Consider the following 20,618-nt stretch of genomic DNA (forward strand, 5'->3'; position numbering starts at 1 on the left):
CACACCAGTCTACAGGTTCCATTCATTATAGCCGAGCTGTAACATCACCCACAGAACTGTAAACAGGAGTGACACTGGTTTTGGAAGAAATTAGCAATGTTTTTCTCAACCTGAACAACCTCTTAATGGTCTCACCCATAGAGGTGCACAAAAACAGTTATGCTTTCTAATCCTGGAAAACCCTTTTGTGTGATGCCATATACTTCATTAAAAAGGAAAAACAATTATGTTTTACTTGTTAAAACAAGAAGTAAACATTATAAAAACTAAAATTAGGAAAAATTCCCTATTGAATTACTACTATTCTCTCTTGCTGGAATTCAATGGATTAAAGGGGTTTTCCACTACTTTTACATTGATGGCCTATCCTTAGGATAAGTCATCAATGTTTGATCGGCCGGGGTCCACCACCCGCCACCTCAGCTATTTTCACGTCTAGTGGCGGCAGACGGAAATCCTCAGATCCAGAGCTGCTCTGTCTTCTGATAGCGGTACTGGACATCCGCATCCTATTGATTAGAATGGGAGGCGGATATGCAGTACTTGGCCAGAAGACTGATAAGTTCCGGATCTGAGCATTTTCTGGGTATCTGCTGCCGCCAACAACAGCTGATCGGCGGGAGTGACAGGTGTTGGACCCTGGCCAATCAGACATTGATGGCCTATCCTAAGATAGGCCATCAATGTAATAGTGGACAACCCCTTTAAATCGTTTAGTATTTTAAAAAGAAGTTACAAAAATAACTATTAATATCGGAAGAATGAAACATTGTCGTAGATATTTATCAAAAGGTTTTATTGCATAATCCATTGAAATATGTACAACATTGAACAGCAGAAAGTATTTTTCCATCGAGCCATATAAGGTTATTGTTTGACGTTTTAGTCCTAAGGTCATTAATATTGCTGTACATAAAAAAAAAGTCTGTCATACTTTTCCCAGATTTTAAAGTGTCGTGTGAACTTTTCAGGAGGCTCTTTGTCAGCCAATGTGCTTTTGCATGAAGACGAATGGAAATGAAGAACACAAGAGAAATACAAACTATTCTAGACATGTAAAAAAAAAATAAAAAAAAATAGAAAGAAACAAAAGATGAACAGTGTCCATGATACTTGTAGCATATTCCAAGCCTACAAGGAGACTTCATGGCAACCGCTTATCCAAAAGTGAACACTGTCGGTGTAAACCCATGCTTACAGCCCTGTGGGATTTTGGAAATCCTCCACTAGCTCTAACTACAGATATCCATTTCAAAGTGTTTAGGTGCATCTCAAGCTTAGCTTTGTTCTTCAACCAAATGGAGCAACGTATCCTACACCAGTCTCTACATTCTGGAGGTCACCAATCTCTGTTTTTAGAACAGTTTATGGTCAAGCCGAACAGAGATGGTCCCTCTGACCAACTTTGTACTCCATGGTTAGAGAACTCATTCAGAAGCAGTCTGTGGGCTTCTTCTGCAGCTTCTGCTGTTACCCTGGCTTTGCATTTAAAGCCTGACACCAAGAAAGGCAGTTTCCATAGCGGACAAGCTCTGTCTTACTGGTACTCTTCTTAAGGAGTCCACGATTGGCTTCTCTCACTCTTCTCTTGTAGAAAAGACTCGTGAGGAAGCCTGTTCTAGCCCTGGTACATCTCATGGTGCCAGTATAGGCTAGTCAACGACCCTCCAGGCCAAGGTGACACTTTAAAGAGGGGGGAAAAAAATTACATTTTTTTCTCATTATCGAGGAGACGATTAGGAAAGTTCTGTGGCTCTGTCCACTCCAAAGACAGAGCCACTTAAACTGCAGATCCGGCTGTGCGTGGTTGACTTGCATGTATAAAATCTAGGCTTGAAATCGCGCTGGACTCGTCTGAAGGAAGCCGGGATTGAAACTTTTTCATCTGCTCTGGACTGGCAAGGTTCTTTAGTAGACAGTTCTCCCTTTCAAGCTGGGAATTCTTTTCTACCAGCTCCTTGATCTGCTCCTTCAGGACTTCCACCTCTTCTCGTACTGCGTACATGAGATGGTTCTTTACTAAGTCCTGCAAGAATAAGAAAAAACTGACATCAGCGTTGTCCATAACAATTCAAAACTATTATCATATTTTACGTCTATGCATGCAGTAAAGCAAGTCAACGCCTGCTTAGTATAAATAGGTCTGAACCAAACATATCAACAAGTCAAAAGGAGCCTGTTATGTCCTCAAAGACTACTAGCCTGCAAACATAGGGATAATCTGCAGGTTAGTAGTGTTACAAAGCCTGGCCACCGTACTGAAAGTGTGGCTACTGGAAGAAAGAACTTTATTCTTCCTGGTAGCCGCCGACTTTCAGTCATCGAGGCATGCCAGGAGTGGCTACAGTCTTTGTTCACAGCATTTTAAGCTGCAGGTGTATGCACAGCACTGTACTTTGGTTGCCAGTTCATTCTGCAAAGATGTGCTGCAGAGTGAGCTGTCAATCACAGTACTGTGATGTGTTTACAGCTGGAGCTCACGGTGACTGTAACTGCTCCTCTATGACTGAAAGCTGGTGGCTACAAAAAGAAATAAAGACAATTCTCCCCCGGTAAGGTGGCCGGACAGCATTGTAATGCTATTAACCTGCAGATACTGGGATGTGCTTACAGCTGGAGCTCACTGTGACTGTAGTCGCTCCTCTATGACTGAAAGCTTGCGGCTACAAAAAGAAATAAAGCCATTTCTCCCCCCGTAAGGTGGCCGGACAGCATTGTAATGCTATTAACCTGCAGATACTGGGATGTGCTTACAGTTGGAGCTCACTGTGACTGTAGTCGCTCCTCTATGACTGAAAGCTTGTGGCTACAAAAAGAAATAAAGCCATTTCTCCCCCCGTAAGGTGGCCGGACAGCATTGTAATGCTATTAACCTGCAGATTAACCCTATATCTGCAGATTATTAGCATTTAGAGACATGACAGGTTTATTTAAAACAACTGAAGGAGTCACATTATGGACTGCTACCTCAAGCCACACAACCAGACAAGGTCTGCACGCACATCTTTGCCATGCAGAAAATATTAAGTGTATAAAATAATATCCTCAATATATTAAGCAACAATTGCTCAATAATCATGGAAATGTAGCGTATTGAATGTATATTAGGGATGGCACGGTAGGTGGGTGATGTTGGAGTAAGAGCAATGTCTTGTGCAGTTTCCATCCTGCGGTTTCCCACATTCCCAGCCTGGCAGAGTCTGCAGACTACACTGCAGTCCTCTCCTGTCCAATGAGAATCTGCTCAGCAACACGGAGCAGCGGGGAGACCCCACTCCCCCAGCCCCAAACACCTACGCGCTGAACTGATGCAACGTGCAGGTAAATTGCATTAGAGACCGTCAGCGTGAGACGCCCCATCACTAGCCAGGGGAATTAGTTTATTTTTACAGTGCCAACATATTCCGTAGCAAGGGAGATCATGATAAAATAATGAAAATGTGCATACGTATATGATAAAATTATTCCGGCATGATATGATATAGACGTGATCTGCAGATACTCACCATGGCTTGCTCAATCTTGTTATCTATCGCAACAACACTTGCACCTGAAGCGCTGCAAATAGAAAAAAACAGGACGTCAGTGTGAATGGCAGCGTAACAGTAATATATACAAATCAATATCAAGGCGTCACCTCTTATACAGTGATACTAAAGCACACCGGAGGCAAAGGGCTGTGCAGTGTGAGTACATCCCCGAGGGGTTAAACTGAGCGCAGACAAAGCAATGGTCTCTGCAATACTGACAAACAAGGAGGCGGAAACACAGCGATTCCAGTCCAAACCAGGAAAATCCTGCTCTAACCAAGCAGCCATGGCTGCAACAAAGCTCAGGCATGTGTGATGCATTACACAGAATCCTGTCCGTCTCTAGCAATACACAACCCTTGCAGAAAGACGGGCGCGCGTCACTCATAACCACTATATGCGTTAAATGTGACCGTACAGTAGTAATTAATGTCACTAATTATTGATTAATTAATTAATTCAGTAAAAAAAAATATATATATATATTAATTAGCCATGATTCTCTATTATAGGAGCTAGTATATAAGGTGCACACGCAGCAGCGGGCTAACCTGCCGCCGACATAGTGTGCATTAGCAGGTTGTGGCAATAAAATAAAAATATTTAATAATAATATTTACCTGTTATCCAGTTTAACGGACACGACGTCTGCTCCCAAGAGGGAGGAGAAGAACGAGATGGAGAAATTGTGCAGCTCGTAGACGGCCACCTCCATCGGGTATTTACACAATCCCGTACTCATGGTTGCAGGATTTTTTCTCACTTTAGATTCCCTCGGATTGGAATATTATTGGTTTTGCAGCTGTATATAAGGGCTAGACTGTATGAATGGTGACTGCTGATGCAACAAGCACAGACTCAGGCTATTTCAGTGCTGCTCCTCCTTATATAGCAGTGGGTGGTGACATCATATGGTGTCACCCTGTATGCAAAGTAGGAGCCTTGTAGTGCACCCCTCCTCCACAAGCACAGCCTGAGTGCACTGCAATGCACTGACACACATTTACAATAAGCAGTGTTTTTCCTTCTGAACATCTTTGTGTTTTTCTGGATCCGTACACAAGATACAAACAGATCTGAGAACATATGTAAAAATGTCCTGAGACAGGGTCCATCTGGCGCAGATAATGAGCGGGGAACCCTCCTGCATCTTACGCTTTGTATCTATATGTGACACCTGCAGCCGCTGAGCATGTGCGGGGAACCCTGCTTTACTTTCTGCCACTGATTGCCATTCATTTCTATGTACGGGTGGATTTCTGTAATATTAATAATTATTGCATTTTTATAATAATTGCAAAAGAGCATTTTTAAGCCAAAGCATGGAAATCCAATTGGTGGCTCAGTGGTTAACACTGTACAGTGGGCAGCATGGTGGCTCAGTGGTTATCACTGTGCAGTGGGCAGCATGGTGGCTCAGTGGTTTTTACTGTATAGTGGGCAACACGATGGCTCAGTGGTTAGTATTATACAGTGTTCAACATGGTGGCTCAGTGGTTAGCACTGTACAGTGGACAACGTGGTGACTCAGTGGTTAGCACTGTACAGTGGGCATCATGGTGGCTCAGTGGTTAGCACTGTACAGTGGACAACACGGTGGCTCAGTGGTTAGTATTATACAATGGACAACATGGTGGCTCAGTGGTTAGAACTGTACAGTGGACAAAATGGTGACTCAGTAGTTAGCACTGTTCAGTGGGCAGCATGATGGCTCAGTGGTTAGCACTGTACAGTGGGCAACACGATGGCTCAGTGGTTAGTATTGTACAGTGGACAACATGGTGGCTCAGTGGTTAGCATTGTACAGTGGTCAGCATGGTGGCTCAAGTGGTTAGCACTGTACAGTGGGCAGCATGGTGGCTCAGTGGTTAGCACTGTACAGTTAGCAAAATGGTGGCGCAGTAGTTAGCACTGTACGGTGGGCAGAATGGTGGCTCAGTGGTTAGCACTGTACAGTGGGCAGCATGGTGGTTCAGTGGTTATCACTGTACAGGGGCAACACGGTGGCTCAGTGGTTAGTATTGTACAGTGGACAACATGGTGGCTCAGTGGTTAGCACTGCACAGTGTGCAGCATGGTGGCTCAGTGGTTAGCACTGCAGTCTTGCAGCGATGGGGTCCTGGGCTCAAATCCCACCAAGGACAACATCTGCAAGTAGTTTGTATGTTCTCCCTTTGTTTGCTTGCCTTCCTCCTTGTTCTCTGGTTTAGTCGCCCACACTGCAAAGACATACTAAAAGGGAATGTAGATTGTGAGTCCCAATGGGGACAGAGATGGTAATGTGGAAATTAATGGCGCTATATAAGCATGTAAAAGAGATAATCTAGTGACCATTTTGCACACATGACCACTCACCCACACAGGGAATGCAGGCAAGCATGACACATGTGCAGTGACTGCAACTTTTAGCTTCATCCCAGAAAACCCCTTTAATAATAGTTATGGGATTTAGAATATGCCATCACCTCATGATTGTTCAGGGTCCTCAATCCTGAGCAGAATGGAGTGTACTGATGCGTAGCACTGTGCAGGAAACTGCAGCCGGCACCATCCACCTGACTGGGGCAGCACTAGAGCTACGTGCAAAGGGCCACTGTACTGGGAAAATAGGGAGCGGTGCATTCATATCAGGTGGGTGCCAAAACTGATGCATAAGCCTATGGCCCATTGTACGGATGCATTCCCAGCCTGACCACAAACTAACGGCATCATATATACCTGGGAGCCAGGGAATTGTGACTATATATACCTGGGAGCCAGGTAATTGTGACTATATATATCTGGGAGCCAGGGAATTGTGACTATATATACCTGGGAGTCAGGGAATTGTGACAATATATACCTGGGAGTCAGGGAATTGTGACAATATATACCTGGGAGTCAGGGAATTGTGACAATATATACCTGGGAGCCAGGGAGTTGTGACTATATATACCTGGGAGGCAGGGAATTGTGACAATATATACCTGGGAGCCAGGGAATTGTGACTATATATACCTGGGAGCCAGGGAATTGTGACAATATATACCTGTGAGTCAGGGAATTGTGACTATATATACCTGGGAGCCAGGGAATTGTGACTATATATATCTGGGAGCCAGGGAATTGTGACTATATATACCTGGGAGCCAGGGAATTGTGACTATATATACCTGGGAGTCAGGGAATTGTGACAATATATACCTGGGAGCCAGGGAGTTGTGACTATATATACCTGGGAGCCAGGGAATTGTGACTATATATACCTGGGAGTCAGGGAATTGTGACTATATATACCTGGGAGCCAGGGAATTGTGACTATATATACCTGGTAGTCAGGGAATTGTGACTATATATACCTGGGAGTCAGGGAATTGTGACTATAGATACCTGGGAGCCAGGGAATTGTGACTATACAGTTAGGTCCAGAAATATTTGGACAGTGACACAAGTTTTGTTATTTTAGCTGTTTACAAAAACATGTTCAGAAATACAATTATATATATAATATGGGCTGAAAGTGCACACTCCCAGCTGCAATATGAGAGTTTTCACATCCAAATCGGAGAAAGGGTTTAGGAATCATAGCTCTGTAATGCATAGCCTCCTCTTTTTCAAGGGACCAAAAGTAATTGGACAAGGGACTCTAAGGGCTGCAATTAACTCTGAAGGTGTCTCCCTCGTTAACCTGTAATCAATGAAGTAGTTAAAAGGTCTGGGGTTGATTACAGGTGTGTGGTTTTGCATTTGGAAGCTGTTGCTGTGACCAGACAACATGCGGTCTAAGGAACTCTTAATTGAGGTGAAGCAGAACATCCTGAGGCTGAAAAAAAATAAAAAAATCCATCAGAGAGATAGCAGACATGCTTGGAGTAGCAAAATCAACAGTCGGGTACATTCTGAGAAAAAAGGAATTGACTGGTGAGCTTGGGAACTCAAAAAGGCCTGGGCGTCCACGGATGACAACAGTGGTGGATGATCGCCGCATACTTTCTTTGGTGAAGAAGAACCCGTTCACAACATCAACTGAAGTCCAGAACACTCTCAGTGAAGTATGTGTATCTGTCTCTAAGTCAACAGTAAAGAGAAGACTCCATGAAAGTAAATACAAAGGGTTCACATCTAGATGCAAACCATTCATCAATTCCAAAAATAGACAGGCCAGAGTTAAATTTGCTGAAAAACACCTCATGAAGCCAGCTCAGTTCTGGAAAAGTATTCTATGGACAGATGAGACAAAGATCAACCTGTACCAGAATGATGGGAAGAAAAAAGTTTGGAGAAGAAAGGGAACGGAACATGATTCAAGGCACACCACATCCTCTGTAAAACATGGTGGAGGCAACGTGATGGCATGGGCATGCATGGCTTTCAATGGCACTGGGTCACTTGTGTTTATTGATGACATAACAGCAGACAAGAGTAGCCGGATGAATTCTGAAGTGTACCGGGATATACTTTCAGCCCAGATTCAGCCAAATGCCGCAAAGTTGATCGGACGGCGCTTCATAGTACAGATGGACAATGACCCCAAGCATACAGCCAAAGCTACCCAGGAGTTTATGAGTGCAAAAAAGTGGAACATTCTGCAATGGCCAAGTCAATCACCAGATCTTAACCCAATTGAGCATGCATTTCACTTGCTCAAATCTAGACTTAAGACTGAAAGACCCACAAACAAGCAAGACCTGAAGGTTGCGGCTGTAAAGGCCTGGCAAAGCATTAAGAAGGAGGAAACCCAGCGTTTAGTGATGTCCATGGGTTCCAGACTTAAGGCAGTGATTGCCTCCAAAGAATTCACAACAAAATATTGAAAATACAAATATTTTGTTTGGGTTTGGTTTATTTGTCCAATTACTTTTGACCTCCTAAAATGTGGAGTGTTTGTAAAGAAATGTGTACAATTCCTACAATTTCTATCAGATATTTTTGTTCAAACCTTCAAATTAAACGTTACAATCTGCACTTGAATTCTGTTGTAGAGGTTTCATTTCAAATCCAATGTGGTGGCATGCAGAGCCCAACTCGCGAAAATTGTGTCACTGTCCAAATATTTCTGGACCTAACTGTATATACCTGGGAGCCAGGGAATTGTGACTATAGATACCTGGGAGCCAGGGAATTGTGACTATATATACCTGGGAGCCAGGGAATTGTGACTATAGATACCTGGGAGGCAGGGAATTGTGACTATATATACCTGGGAGCCAGGGAATTGTGACTATAGATACCTGGGAGCCAGGGAATTGTGACTATATATACCTGGGAGCCAGGGAATTGTGACTATATATACCTGGGAGCCAGGGAATTGTGACAATATATACCTGGGAGTCAGGGAATTGTGACTATATATACCTGGGAGTCAGGGAATTGTGACTATAGATACCTGGGAGCCAGGGAATTGTGACTATAGATACCTGGGAGCCAGGGAATTGTGACTATATATACCTGGGAGCCAGGGAATTGTGACTATAGATACCTGGGAGCCAGGGAATTGTGACTATAGATACCTGGGAGCCAGGGAATTGTGACTTTATATACCTGGGAGCCAGGGAATTGTGACTATATATACCTGGGAGCCAGGGAATTGTGACTATATATACCTGGGAGCCAGGGAATTGTGACTATATATACCTGGGAGCCAGGGAATTGTGACTATATATACCTGGGAGCCAGGGAATTGTGACTATATATACCTGGGAGCCAGGGAATTGTGACTATAGATACCTGGGAGCCAGGGAATTGTGACTATAGATACCTGGGAGCCAGGGAATTGTGACTATATATACCTGGGAGCCAGGGAATTGTGACTATATATACCTGGGAGCCAGGGAATTGTGACTATATATACCTGGGAGCCAGGGAATTGTGACTATAGATACCTGGGAGCCAGGGAATTGTGACTATATATACCTGGGAGCCAGGGAATTGTGACTATATATACCTGGGAGCCAGGGAATTGTGACAATAGATACCTGGGAGCCAGGGAATTGTGACTATATATACCTGGGAGCCAGGGAATTGTGACAATAGATACCTGGGAGCCAGGGAATTGTGACTATATATACCTGGGAGCCAGGGAATTGTGACTATATATACCTGGGAGCCAGGGAATTGTGACTATATATACCTGGGAGCCAGGGAATTGTGACTATAGATACCTGGGAGCCAGGGAATTGTGACTATAGATACCTGGGAGCAAGGGAATTGTGACTATATATACCTGGGAGCCAGGGAATTGTGACTATATATACCTGGGAGCCAGGGAATTGTGACTATAGATACCTGGGAGCCAGGGAATTGTGACTATATATACCTGGGAGCCAGGGAATTGTGACTATATATACCTGGGAGCCAGGGAATTGTGACTATAGATACCTGGGAGCCAGGGAATTGTGACTATAGATACCTGGGAGCCAGGGAATTGTGACTATATATACCTGGGAGCCAGGGAATTGTGACTATATATACCTGGGAGCCAGGGAATTGTGACTATAGATACCTGGGAGCCAGGGAATTGTGACTATAGATACCTGGGAGCCAGGGAATTGTGACTATAGATACCTGGGAGCCAGGGAATTGTGACTATATATACCTGGGAGCCAGGGAATTGTGACTATATATACCTGGGAGCCAGGGAATTGTGACTATATATACCTGGGAGCCAGGGAATTGTGACTATAGATACCTGGGAGTCAGGGAATTGTGACTATAGATACCTGGGAGTCAGGGAATTGTGACAATATATACCTGGGAGCCAGGGAATTGTGACTATAGATACCTGGGAGTCAGGGAATTGTGACTATAGATACCTGGGAGTCAGGGAATTGTGACTATATATACCTGGGAGTCAGGGAATTGTGACTATAGATACCTGGGAGCCAGGGAATTGTGACTATAGATACCTGGGAGCCAGGGAATTGTGACTATATATACCTGGGAGCCAGGGAATTGTGACTATAACACACGCTGCTTGTGTGAATGTACTTTTATTATATTCAGCAAGACAAATGTTGTTGCTGTAGTTGCATATGTGCAAAATACATTGTAATAAATAATGTTGGCGCTATATAAATAAAAATTATTATTATAATGCATAAATGATACTCCTAAATGCTGTAGAATAGGATTATACATTGTGTGCATGCTTGTGAATATTTCTATTTCAGCGTTTCTAGCCATTTTTCATATTTTTCCTCCATGAGGCGCCGCTGTCCCTTCCCCCACAGCGGTGGAGTTCCTGGATATCATTTTTTCCTGTCTCGTGGTCACCGGCTCCCTCTGCTGGTGTCCCCCCGCCATTACAGCTGCAGTAACCACTCCAATATCTTGTTTACATTACTGCTAAAAAAGAACACAGTGTTCTGCTCAGATATGGCAGAGCCAAAACAATGCGAGACTTTCCAAACAAGCCAGAGAGAATTTGTTTTCACGCCAGTCCTGTTAGCGAGGTGCGGTCACCCTCATTATGACCCCATTTTTCAGATCGGATTGCGTGTAAATCACCTCAGGAGATTATTTTGCAATGTAGGCCGGTTTGTCAATTGATATTAATAACTGGTAGAAATTTTCCATAAAGTCCACTACCTATAGATACTGCAGAAGATACGGCGCAGCCGTCAGGACCTACCGTGTTTCCCCGAAAGTAAGACGGTGTCTTACATTCTTTTTACCCCCAAAAGTCCCACTATGTCTTACTTTCGTGGTATGTCTTATATTGGAAAAAAATCCCACAGCAATCGCAGCAAGTCTCCATGCAATGTACCGTATGGGGACTTGCCGCGATTGCTGCACATGAGGGCACTGAGGCTGCGTGTTTTTGTATGTTGTCCGGACAACATTACTGCAACATTTCTCGGTGGCCGAGCGTTCAGCTGAGCGCCCGACCGCCGGCATGTGACAGCTCTCAGCTGAGCGCTCGGCTGCCGGCGTGTCAGGGCACTCAGCTGGGCGTTCGGCCGCCGGCATGTCAGGGCGCTCAGCAGGGCGCTCGGCCGCCGGCATGTCAGGGCACTCAGCTGAGCGCTCGGCCGGTACTGTAAAGAAGAACTGGGCGCTTGGCCACCGGCATTTCAGGGCGCTCAGCTGGGTGCTCGGCCATCGGCATGTCAGGGCGCTCAGCTGGGCGCTCGGCCGGTACTGTAAAGAAGAACTGGGCGCTTGGCCACCGGCATTTCAGGGCGCTCAGCTGGGTGCTCGGCCGTCGGCATGTCAGGGCGCTCAGCTGGGCGCTCGGCCGGTACTGTAAAGAAGAAGAAGAAAAAAAAAAAAATAACGCTTTCCGTTTACTATGTCTTACTTTCAAGGTACGTCTTACATTAGCCGCCCCCCCAAAACCCCCACTATGTCTTACTATCGGGGGTGTCTTACTATCGGGGAAACACGGTATAATATGGGCGCGCATGGGTATAGTTATCACAGACTTTTCATCTAAATGTATAATAGAACATCCACTATTTACAAGTATAATGTTTTATTTAATTATTTATATTTTTACTATACAGTTTATACATTAAGTGGAAGTATACTTGAAGGACTTGGGTATTCTCATTACTAATAAGCTGAGCAGCAGCACTCAATGTCAGGCAGCAGCTGCTAAAGCAAACAAGATTCTAGGGTGTATAAAAAGAGAGATTAGACCCCGTGATCCCAACGTATTGTTACCCCTCTATAACTTATAGAAAGTAAACTTTGGCATAATTCTAAATAATGGTGTATTTTATGTGAGATGATAATATTGAAAACAGGGTCGTTGTAGATTTATTTCCCTAAGGAATATTTTAATTTGACCCCATCGGCTGACTAGAGCAGGGCAAAGAGGGTACCTATGTCCGTCCCATCTGAGACCAGAAATGAGCCCGCAGAGACGCTATTATAAGAGACACTATTAATAAATAGTGATGTCTTTGGTGGACCCCATCCATCAGTCACTAAAATACAAATCACATTCATGTTTCCATCAGTGTCTATATATTTATAGGATCATAAAAGGGGAATATTGACAATATATATATATATATATTTATAGGATCGTAAAGAGGAATATCGACAAAAATCTTTCCTACAATGACTGTATTGTTATCAGTGAAAGCGAGACAACTCTTCAAGCAATTAACTTGTATCCCTTATGATTCTATAGACATATCTGATACATTTACTGTAGAGCGGTTATCTGACCTTTTGAAAAAAAAAAGAAATGCAAAGAACAACAAAAATATCTAAAGGGAAAGTTCAAGGGGCAGCATTAATCCCAGCCCGGGTGCACAATTGCAGCCAGGAATATAATTTACTAAAACAGAGAAAATATACCTTGAAGATCTGGCCGGAGACTATAGTCAGAGGCGAGACTTGTCCGGCTCCCCCCCCCCTCAGCACCGCTACATGTGATGGACGAGTCTCTCCCTGTATACACGGAAGGGAGAGACCTGCCAATCACGTGCAGTGGTGCTGGAAAGAGACAAGTCCGGACAAGGAGAGCTGTGATCCAGTCCCCCACCATTTCTGTGCAGGAACCCTAAGTAATGGCATCAATAATCATTAAGGGGAGCCGTGACCCAGCCCCCCCTCCCTATTTCTGTGGCATCACCACTCAATAAGGAGAGCTGTGATCCAGTCCCCCACCATTTCTGTGCAGGAGCCCTAAATACTGGCATCACCACTCAATAAAGGGAGCCGTGATCCAGTTCCCCCCTCATGTCTGGGGCATCACCAATCAGTAAGGGGAGCCATGATCCATCATCCAGTCCCCCCATTTCTGTGGCATCACCACTCAGTAAGGGGAGCCATGATCCAGTCCCCCCATTTCTGTGTCATCACCACTCAGTAAGGGGAGCCGTGATCCAGTCCTCCTCCATTTCTGTGCAGGAGCCCTAAGTAGTGGCATCACCACTCAATAAGGGGGGCCGTTATCTAGTCCCCCACCATTTCTGTGGCATCACCAATCAGTAAGGGGAGCCATGATCCAGTCCCCCACTATTTCTGTGCAGGAGCCCTAAGTAGTGGCATCACCACTCAATAAGGGGGGCCGTTATCTAGTCCCCCACCATTTCTGTGGCATCACCAATCAGTAAGGGGAGCCATGATCCAGTCCTCCTCCATTTCTGTGCAGGAGCCCTAAGTAGTGGCATCACCACTCAATAAGGGGAGCTGTTATCTAGTCCCCCACCATTTCTGTGGCATCACCAATCAGTAAGGGGAGCCATGATCCAGTCCTCCTCCATTTCTGTGCAGGAGCCCTAAGTAGTGGCATCACCACTCAATAAGGGGAGCTGTTATCCAGTCCCCCACCATTTCTGTGGCATCACCACTTGGTAAGGGGAGCTCTGATCCAGTCCCCCCCATTTCTGTGGCATCACCAATCAGTAAGGGGAGTCATGATCCATCATCCAGTTCCCCCACTTCTGTGGCAGCACCACTCAGAAAGGGGAGCCATGATCCATCCCCACCATTTCTGTGCAGAAGCCCTAAGTAGTGGCATCACCACTCAATAAGGGGAGCTGTTATCCAGTCCCCCCCATTTCTGTGGCATCACCACTCAGTAAGAGTAGCCATGATCCAGTGCCCACTATTTCAGTGACATCACCCCTCAGTAAGTGAAGCCGTGAACGAGTCCCCCCCTCATTTCTGTGGCATCACCACTCAGTAAGAGTAACCGTGATCCTAGCGATGCTGCATGACACCACTAAGGCAACTGATTGTCGACAGCCAAATCTTCTGTTCTAGATCAGGGGGTGATTGGAGAGTTGACAATTGCTTTTTTTATAGTTTTCTGATATTATTAGTTTTGTTTCAAAGAAAAAGTATAACGGAGCGCTGTGGACTGAAGTGCGTGGTGCGGTCATTCTATAAGACAGCTGCACTTACTCTTCCCCGGGGCGGCACAGACGTTTGTGAACCGTAGATGTGATTGTGACAGTTTGAGTCCAGAGGAGCATTTCCATGAATGTGCAGTATGTGTGAATGTGTATGTGAGTTACCTGTACGTAAATACGCCTTTTGTGTGTATGTCTTCATAAATCTTTATCTGAACCACATATGACAAGAGAAGTAAATGCACATTAGTGCATCGTTCTTCCCTTTTCGTGCTTCGGTGGCACACTGACTTTAATGGTTACATTTCATACATAACATAGAATTTTTAAAATACTTTTCTTGTCAATGCAAGAAATCAGTGTTTGTCTTCTGTCACCTGGTGGCAGACATTGGTACAGGAAGAGCCCGGACTGCTGACCCGAAGGGGCTCAAGGGAGGGCTACATGACTAGGAGGGATGCCAGGCCATAGGGTTAATAAGGGGTTAATGGAGAAGTCAGTTTGGGCGCGAAATTTGGGGGTGGTGCTAAGGGGCAGTTAGGATCAGGGGTCAGTGTGATTGGTCAGGGGGTGGTGCTATAGGGGGTAGTATATAGGGCAGGTCAGAGGGGGGGTGGGCCATTCCTACCTGGACGGTGACTGTAATCGTTCCCGCCCGCCCGCCCTGATTGTGGATTCGACATCAATGAAGAAAAGAAGGAAGATCGTATTTGTCGCAGCGGCGGAAAGGAGGGGGGTGTCTGAAGGTGGGGGTTTGCACAGAGGAGAGGACGGAACCCAGTGCCGGAGCGGGTTACCTCTAGCGGTGCAATTGTTTGGTAAACGGGTCCTTGCTGGGTTGAGTCTCAGCGGGACATAGTGTGGGCAACATCTGGCTTGGGCTCTCGAGTCGGTGTGTTGCGGCTGAGGGTCAGGAGATGGGCTGATGTTGCAAAGAACATTTTGGTTAACCTTCAGGTACCCCCCCCCTTCCTTTTCGGGGGTTCTTCAATGAAGATTTGTATTGTTACATGGCTTATGTTTCTGTTATGAATAAATGGGGCTGCTGTGGCCTTTATATCCAACGTCACGCAGTGTTTGTGTTTATTTTAGATAAGAACCCTAAGGGGTAGGGGGTGGTTGGGGAAGGTCAAAGGCCTTCAGTCAGACATTCCGGAGTCATGCAGCTGCCTTCTGTCTGCTAGGCTTACACAGCATGGCGGAGCTCTTTGATACAATAATGACCTGATTTAATTACGCAACACTCAGGGATGACACAACCTAAGCGGTATTATAACTGCACGATTAATAATGCTGATATGCAGTGTAAGACTTTTATTCCTAAAGCATTTTAATGAATAATGCGATTACTGTACATACAATCATCTACAGATACATCGTATGGTTCACAATGTTCTAAAGTATAAAGTGAAGTATCTGTGGGGTGGTTCCACGCCACGCTCAGCTCAATTTTTAGATCTCTACCTAGACACAAATGCATCAAATAACGAGGAAAAAGAGTAATTGTGCAAAAAGGTATACAGCTTTATTAAAAAAATCACACACAGACAATGAATATAATCATCAGTGTCTAAAAACAACTACAAGAGATGAAGGGGATGATGTTATAAATGGTGGGGAACAAGGGGACGTCACTCCCTGAAGAAGCAATAGCACCTTCGCGAAACGTGCGTTGGGGGTTCCTGATGGTGTGGGATTAAACCTGGACACTAGTTCCTCTGCACTTGCACTTTAGGTAAATATTGTTCCCTATGTAATCATTGCTTAAAGCATTCTTGCCCTTACTTAGGCACGGGATTCCTTATTTATCCCATTTTCTATGTCTTTACTTTTTTTTCACTCTTTGAGGACTATGGGGGCTCTTATTAATTGATTACTGAATTTGGGACTTCCCCTTGTTCCCCACCATTTATAACATCATCCCCCTCATCTCTTGTTGTTGTTTTTAGACACTAATGATTTTATTCATTGTCTGTGTGTGATTTTCTAATAAAGTTGTATACCTTTTTGCACAATTACTCTTTTTCCTCTTGTGTATTGATGTATACTTGAATATTGCAGACACCGGCTCAGCTGTATATAGGTTGACTCGGTGTTTTATTTGTATGGCTCATTTATTGAGATATTTCATGCTACTAGACACAAATTCATAGAGACCTGTCAATCAAACTGAGCCAAACTGGGCCGGGAGGAGTTAAAGGGTATATGCCCAACAAAAATCTTTCCCCATGACTACTGCTTGGTTCTTTCTCAAATTGTTAAAGTGAATCTGTCACAGGTTTTTTTGCTACCCAATTTGAGAGTTGTATGATGTAGGGGCAGAGCTCCTGACTCCAGTGATGTGTCACTTACTGAGCTGCTTTGTGTAGTTTTCATAAAATCCTTATTTTATCAGCAGAAGATTATCACTAGAGGACTACTTGTCCTGCTGCCAGGTAGTCCAACCATGCCCCGACCATTGATTGGCTGCTTTCTGTGTATGCTGAAAGCTGCCAATCAGTGGTGTGGGCGGGGTTATACAGTGCTCAACATTCAGAGAACTGGTAGACCTGCAGTAGTTTTGAATCAAAACTGCAGCAAGCAGCCCAGTAAGTGACACATCGCTGGAATCAGGTTGTCTGCCCCAACGTCTTGCTGCTCTCAGATGGGAAGAAAATATCTGGTGGCAGATTTTAACTATGACCTAAAATATAGGTATAAAAGAAAACAGTCGGAAAATAGATGGTGCAAACGTGTGCTCCTAAATATGTAGAAAAACATCTCAATATTTGCTTCTCCCATTAGGAAGGGAGCTACCAAATCAGTTGATTGTTATGCTAAGTAAAATCTGTCCCGCTTGTGAAGGGCATTAGTGGACTTTGTCCGAGCACTAACTTTACGGACCTTTTTGAAGATAGCATTGATCTAAGAAATCATTTCTGGCTTCTACATGTATTTGCTGTTCTGCTGCTGATATAAAAGCAGGTACATACAATGTGATACACGTCTCCGCCGAACACAGGCGTGCACGGAAATATGTGCCAAGCAATTATATAATAACTGGAGAGTTTTGGAAATAAGGTCATGCACTAACATGTAATTGGAGCAGATTCTGAGTAAAGCCGGTGGAATGTTAATCTCCAGACAGAGAAGTAGGTGTAATGCTGCTAATATCAATAACTGCATGTTGTCTGATGACATTACAAGTATTGGTTCCAGTCATTAGATAATCTGCTCCAGGGTGGGGGCCAGAAGATTCCTTGTGACAATGGGGGTCATCTATAACCATAAAAGTCTGAGGCCCCGATTCATCAAAGTGTTGTCACCATGACTATGGGATAGCGGGGAACCTGGGTGTTACGGGGGGGGCTGTCTGATAATAAAACCCAAAGGAATATCAGACAGTCAGGGTCCACTGTGCAAAGACTCTGCTGCAGACTATGGCAGAGGATAAGGGGTATATAAGTGTGCCACTGTAAATAGTAATAGCACAAGTGCAGAGTGCAATACCTCTGATATACTCACAGAGGAATATAATTAGGAAATAAAGCAATTCCTCCCTTACTTGGAGGGTGTGTGGTATGGTCTCTGTTAATGGTCACAGAGACAAAAGCAGTGAGTGTGAAATGGCACCTACCTAGGTCCGTTCCTCTAGTGGTGCCAGGAGACGGACAGCAGCGTAAGCCGCACAAAGCTCCTACCTGCGTTCGCTCCACTAGTGTGCGAGGACACGAACCACTAGATATGGCACCTGCCTAGGTCCGCTCCTCTAGTGGTGCAAAAGAGACGGACAGCAGCATAAGCCGCACAAAGCTCCTACCTATGTTCGCTCCCCTAGTGTGCGAGGATACGACCAACTGCCAGACGCAGTATAAGGAACGTTACCCTAGCGGCAACGTCCACCTACGATAGAATCACAATGCCCAGCCAGACCATGTGCCTCAGGCACCTGCCTATGTCCGCTCCACTAAGATGTAAGGATACGGACCGCAGCCGAAGCTGTAAGGTATAAGAACGCTACCCTGCCGGTAGCGCTCACCTAGCATAGACAGAGAGATGCCTAGAGGGACGTGCACAGAGCGTCTACTCTCATGCATGAAGCAAGAGGACTGAGCGCCGGGCGGCGTGCGTCAGGGTCTTATATAGACTCTGTGCCTCATCCAAGATGGAGGACACCAGAGCCAATCCGCTGCCAGAACGACAGCAATGACGTCACGCTGGCCTATCACCGAGCAACGCGTCACAAGCACATGACCAGCGACCAATCGGCATAGAAGGTGTCAGAGACATGTGACCACGTGTCACAAGCACATGACCAGCGGCCAATCAGCTTACAAGGTGTCAGAGACATGTGACCTCGTGTCAGCGATGATGTCACCCGTACATGTGCAATGGCTCCAAGATAGGACTTAGTCTCCAGCGCTTGCACATGTGCAGTAGCAAGAAATCCGAACATAGTCTCCAGTGCTCGCACATGTGCAGTAGCAAGAAATCCGAACATAGTCTCCAGTGCCACAGCAACCGTAACACTGGGCCCCTAATCTGTCCCTCAAGCTAGGGGATCCTATGCTATCACTAATCTGAAGGATACTCTTGATGGTGGAGAGTCCTGAGTCTCCTTCCTGACCCTGCTCCTGACCAGTCCTGATCTGATCCCCCCTCTCCTCAGGGAGGGATGGGACAGGAGTGAAACCCCACAGATAAAGACAGACAAGGGAAAACTTTAAACTCTGTCACAAAGCACGCACACACACAAAGCTAAAGACAGTAAGAGATTAAGGAGGAAAACAAGATCAGGAAGGAAGTACAAAACAACAGGGGAGTGCCCAACAACCGCACCAAGCAATAAGCACAACTTTCACCAGACAGTCTGGGACACCACACCTCAGAGACCAACATAAACAAACTATAGCTGGCATGGGTGGAAGGGTTTAACCAGTATAAATAGGAGGGGAGTAGATGTGATAGGCCTCCCAAAACTTGTGATTAAAGGAGCAAGCAGACCAGCAGAGATTAACTCTTGCTAGTCTGCCTAGGCATCAGCACAAAGCAGATCAATACCCGAGTCTGCCGGTGTTAATCCGAGACACCAGAGAAACCATCAGGGGGAATGTTAGAATCAACAATCTGAACAGAGCCCAACGACGCCATGACAGGCATCGAAGTTTACGCAATACTCTGTGTGACAAGTGTTCTCACCAGATATCTGGTGCAAAACACTTTGAAAAGTCGCAAAACATTTCCACGACTCAAAGTTGTGCCAAAATTTTGTGATTTATGCACTTCTGACAATATCCAGCAAAATGGGCAGGACAGGGCATGGCAAGAAATGTACTCCAGTCCTTGTATGGAGTAACAGAGGTACATCAGATAGGTGCTGATTGGATGTGGGGCTCTCGTGATGTCATAACCACATGTGAGATCTGTAACCACGAGCCTGGACACCGCGGGAAGAGCGCCGGTATGAGAGGTGAGTATAGACTATATTATTCTACATGGAGAAAACAGGTGAAATCAGAATGGGTTGTCCTAGTAGTGGACAGCTCCTTTAATGAATTAGGCTCATCTAACTCCTGCATGCCCCATTATATGACTGCCATGTACAATGCCAGTCTACAGGAATCAGGCCCTAAGTGTATGTAGATAAGTGGGGAGATATGATTAAGTTCACACTTCCGTTGTTTGCATCAGTCAAAACCCGTCGCCTTAAGGAATTACGGTATCCTGCAAAATATTTTGCAAGAATCCCTTTTTTTCCCATAGGCTTCTATTAGCGACGGATTGTGACTGATGGCCTTGCGTGGCATCCGCCGCATGACGGATCAGCTGTTTACTGACTGACCGTCAGGCGGGGGCAACGTTGAATGTAAAGTTTTTTTGTGTGCGGCGGATCGTTTTCTTACTGTGAACAGCAGAGCCTGGACGCCTTTCTTGAAAAATTTAATATAACCAGTTATGTATATTAGATTTTATGACAGGGTATTGATCCAGGGAACTAGTCTGATTGCCGGATGTGGAGTCAGGAAGGACATTTTTTCCCCATTGGAACTTGTTTGCCACATTGGGGTTTTTTGCCTTCCTCTGGATCAACATGTTAGGCTACGGGTTGAACTAGATGGACTTAGGGGCACTTTGCACACTGCGACATCGCAGGTGCGATGTCGGTGGGGTCAAATTGAAAATGACGCACTTCCGGCATCGCATGCGACATCGCAGTGTGTAAAGGCTGGATGATACGATTAACGAGCGCAAAAGCGTCGTAATCGTATCATCGGTGCAGCGTCGGCGTAATCCATGATTACGCTGACGCGATGGTCCG

At 45.2% G+C, this 20,618-nt stretch overlaps 1 protein-coding gene across 2 annotated transcripts in view; it reads right to left on the minus strand.

Annotated features, from left to right (window-relative positions):
- Window positions 1–775: 775 nt before the first annotated feature.
- Window positions 776–20,618, minus strand: part of LOC142251343 (TSC22 domain family protein 3-like) — a 92,230-nt gene continuing 72,387 nt past the window's right edge. The window contains exons 1-3 of one of the 2 annotated variants that reach the window (XM_075324041.1): window positions 4,151–4,393; window positions 3,507–3,558; window positions 776–2,026 (exon numbers count right to left, since the gene is read on the minus strand). In XM_075324041.1, the coding sequence (XP_075180156.1) occupies window positions 1,781–2,026; window positions 3,507–3,558; window positions 4,151–4,272 (420 nt within the window). In that variant the 5' untranslated portion in view covers window positions 4,273–4,393 and the 3' untranslated portion in view covers window positions 776–1,780. Of the gene's footprint in view, window positions 2,027–3,506; window positions 3,559–4,150; window positions 4,394–20,618 lie in introns of those variants that run through there. The other variant, XM_075324040.1, reaches the window with a different exon arrangement.

Source organism: Anomaloglossus baeobatrachus, chromosome 9, assembly GCF_048569485.1.
Source record: "Anomaloglossus baeobatrachus isolate aAnoBae1 chromosome 9, aAnoBae1.hap1, whole genome shotgun sequence".
Classification (NCBI taxonomy): domain Eukaryota; kingdom Metazoa; phylum Chordata; class Amphibia; order Anura; family Aromobatidae; genus Anomaloglossus; species Anomaloglossus baeobatrachus.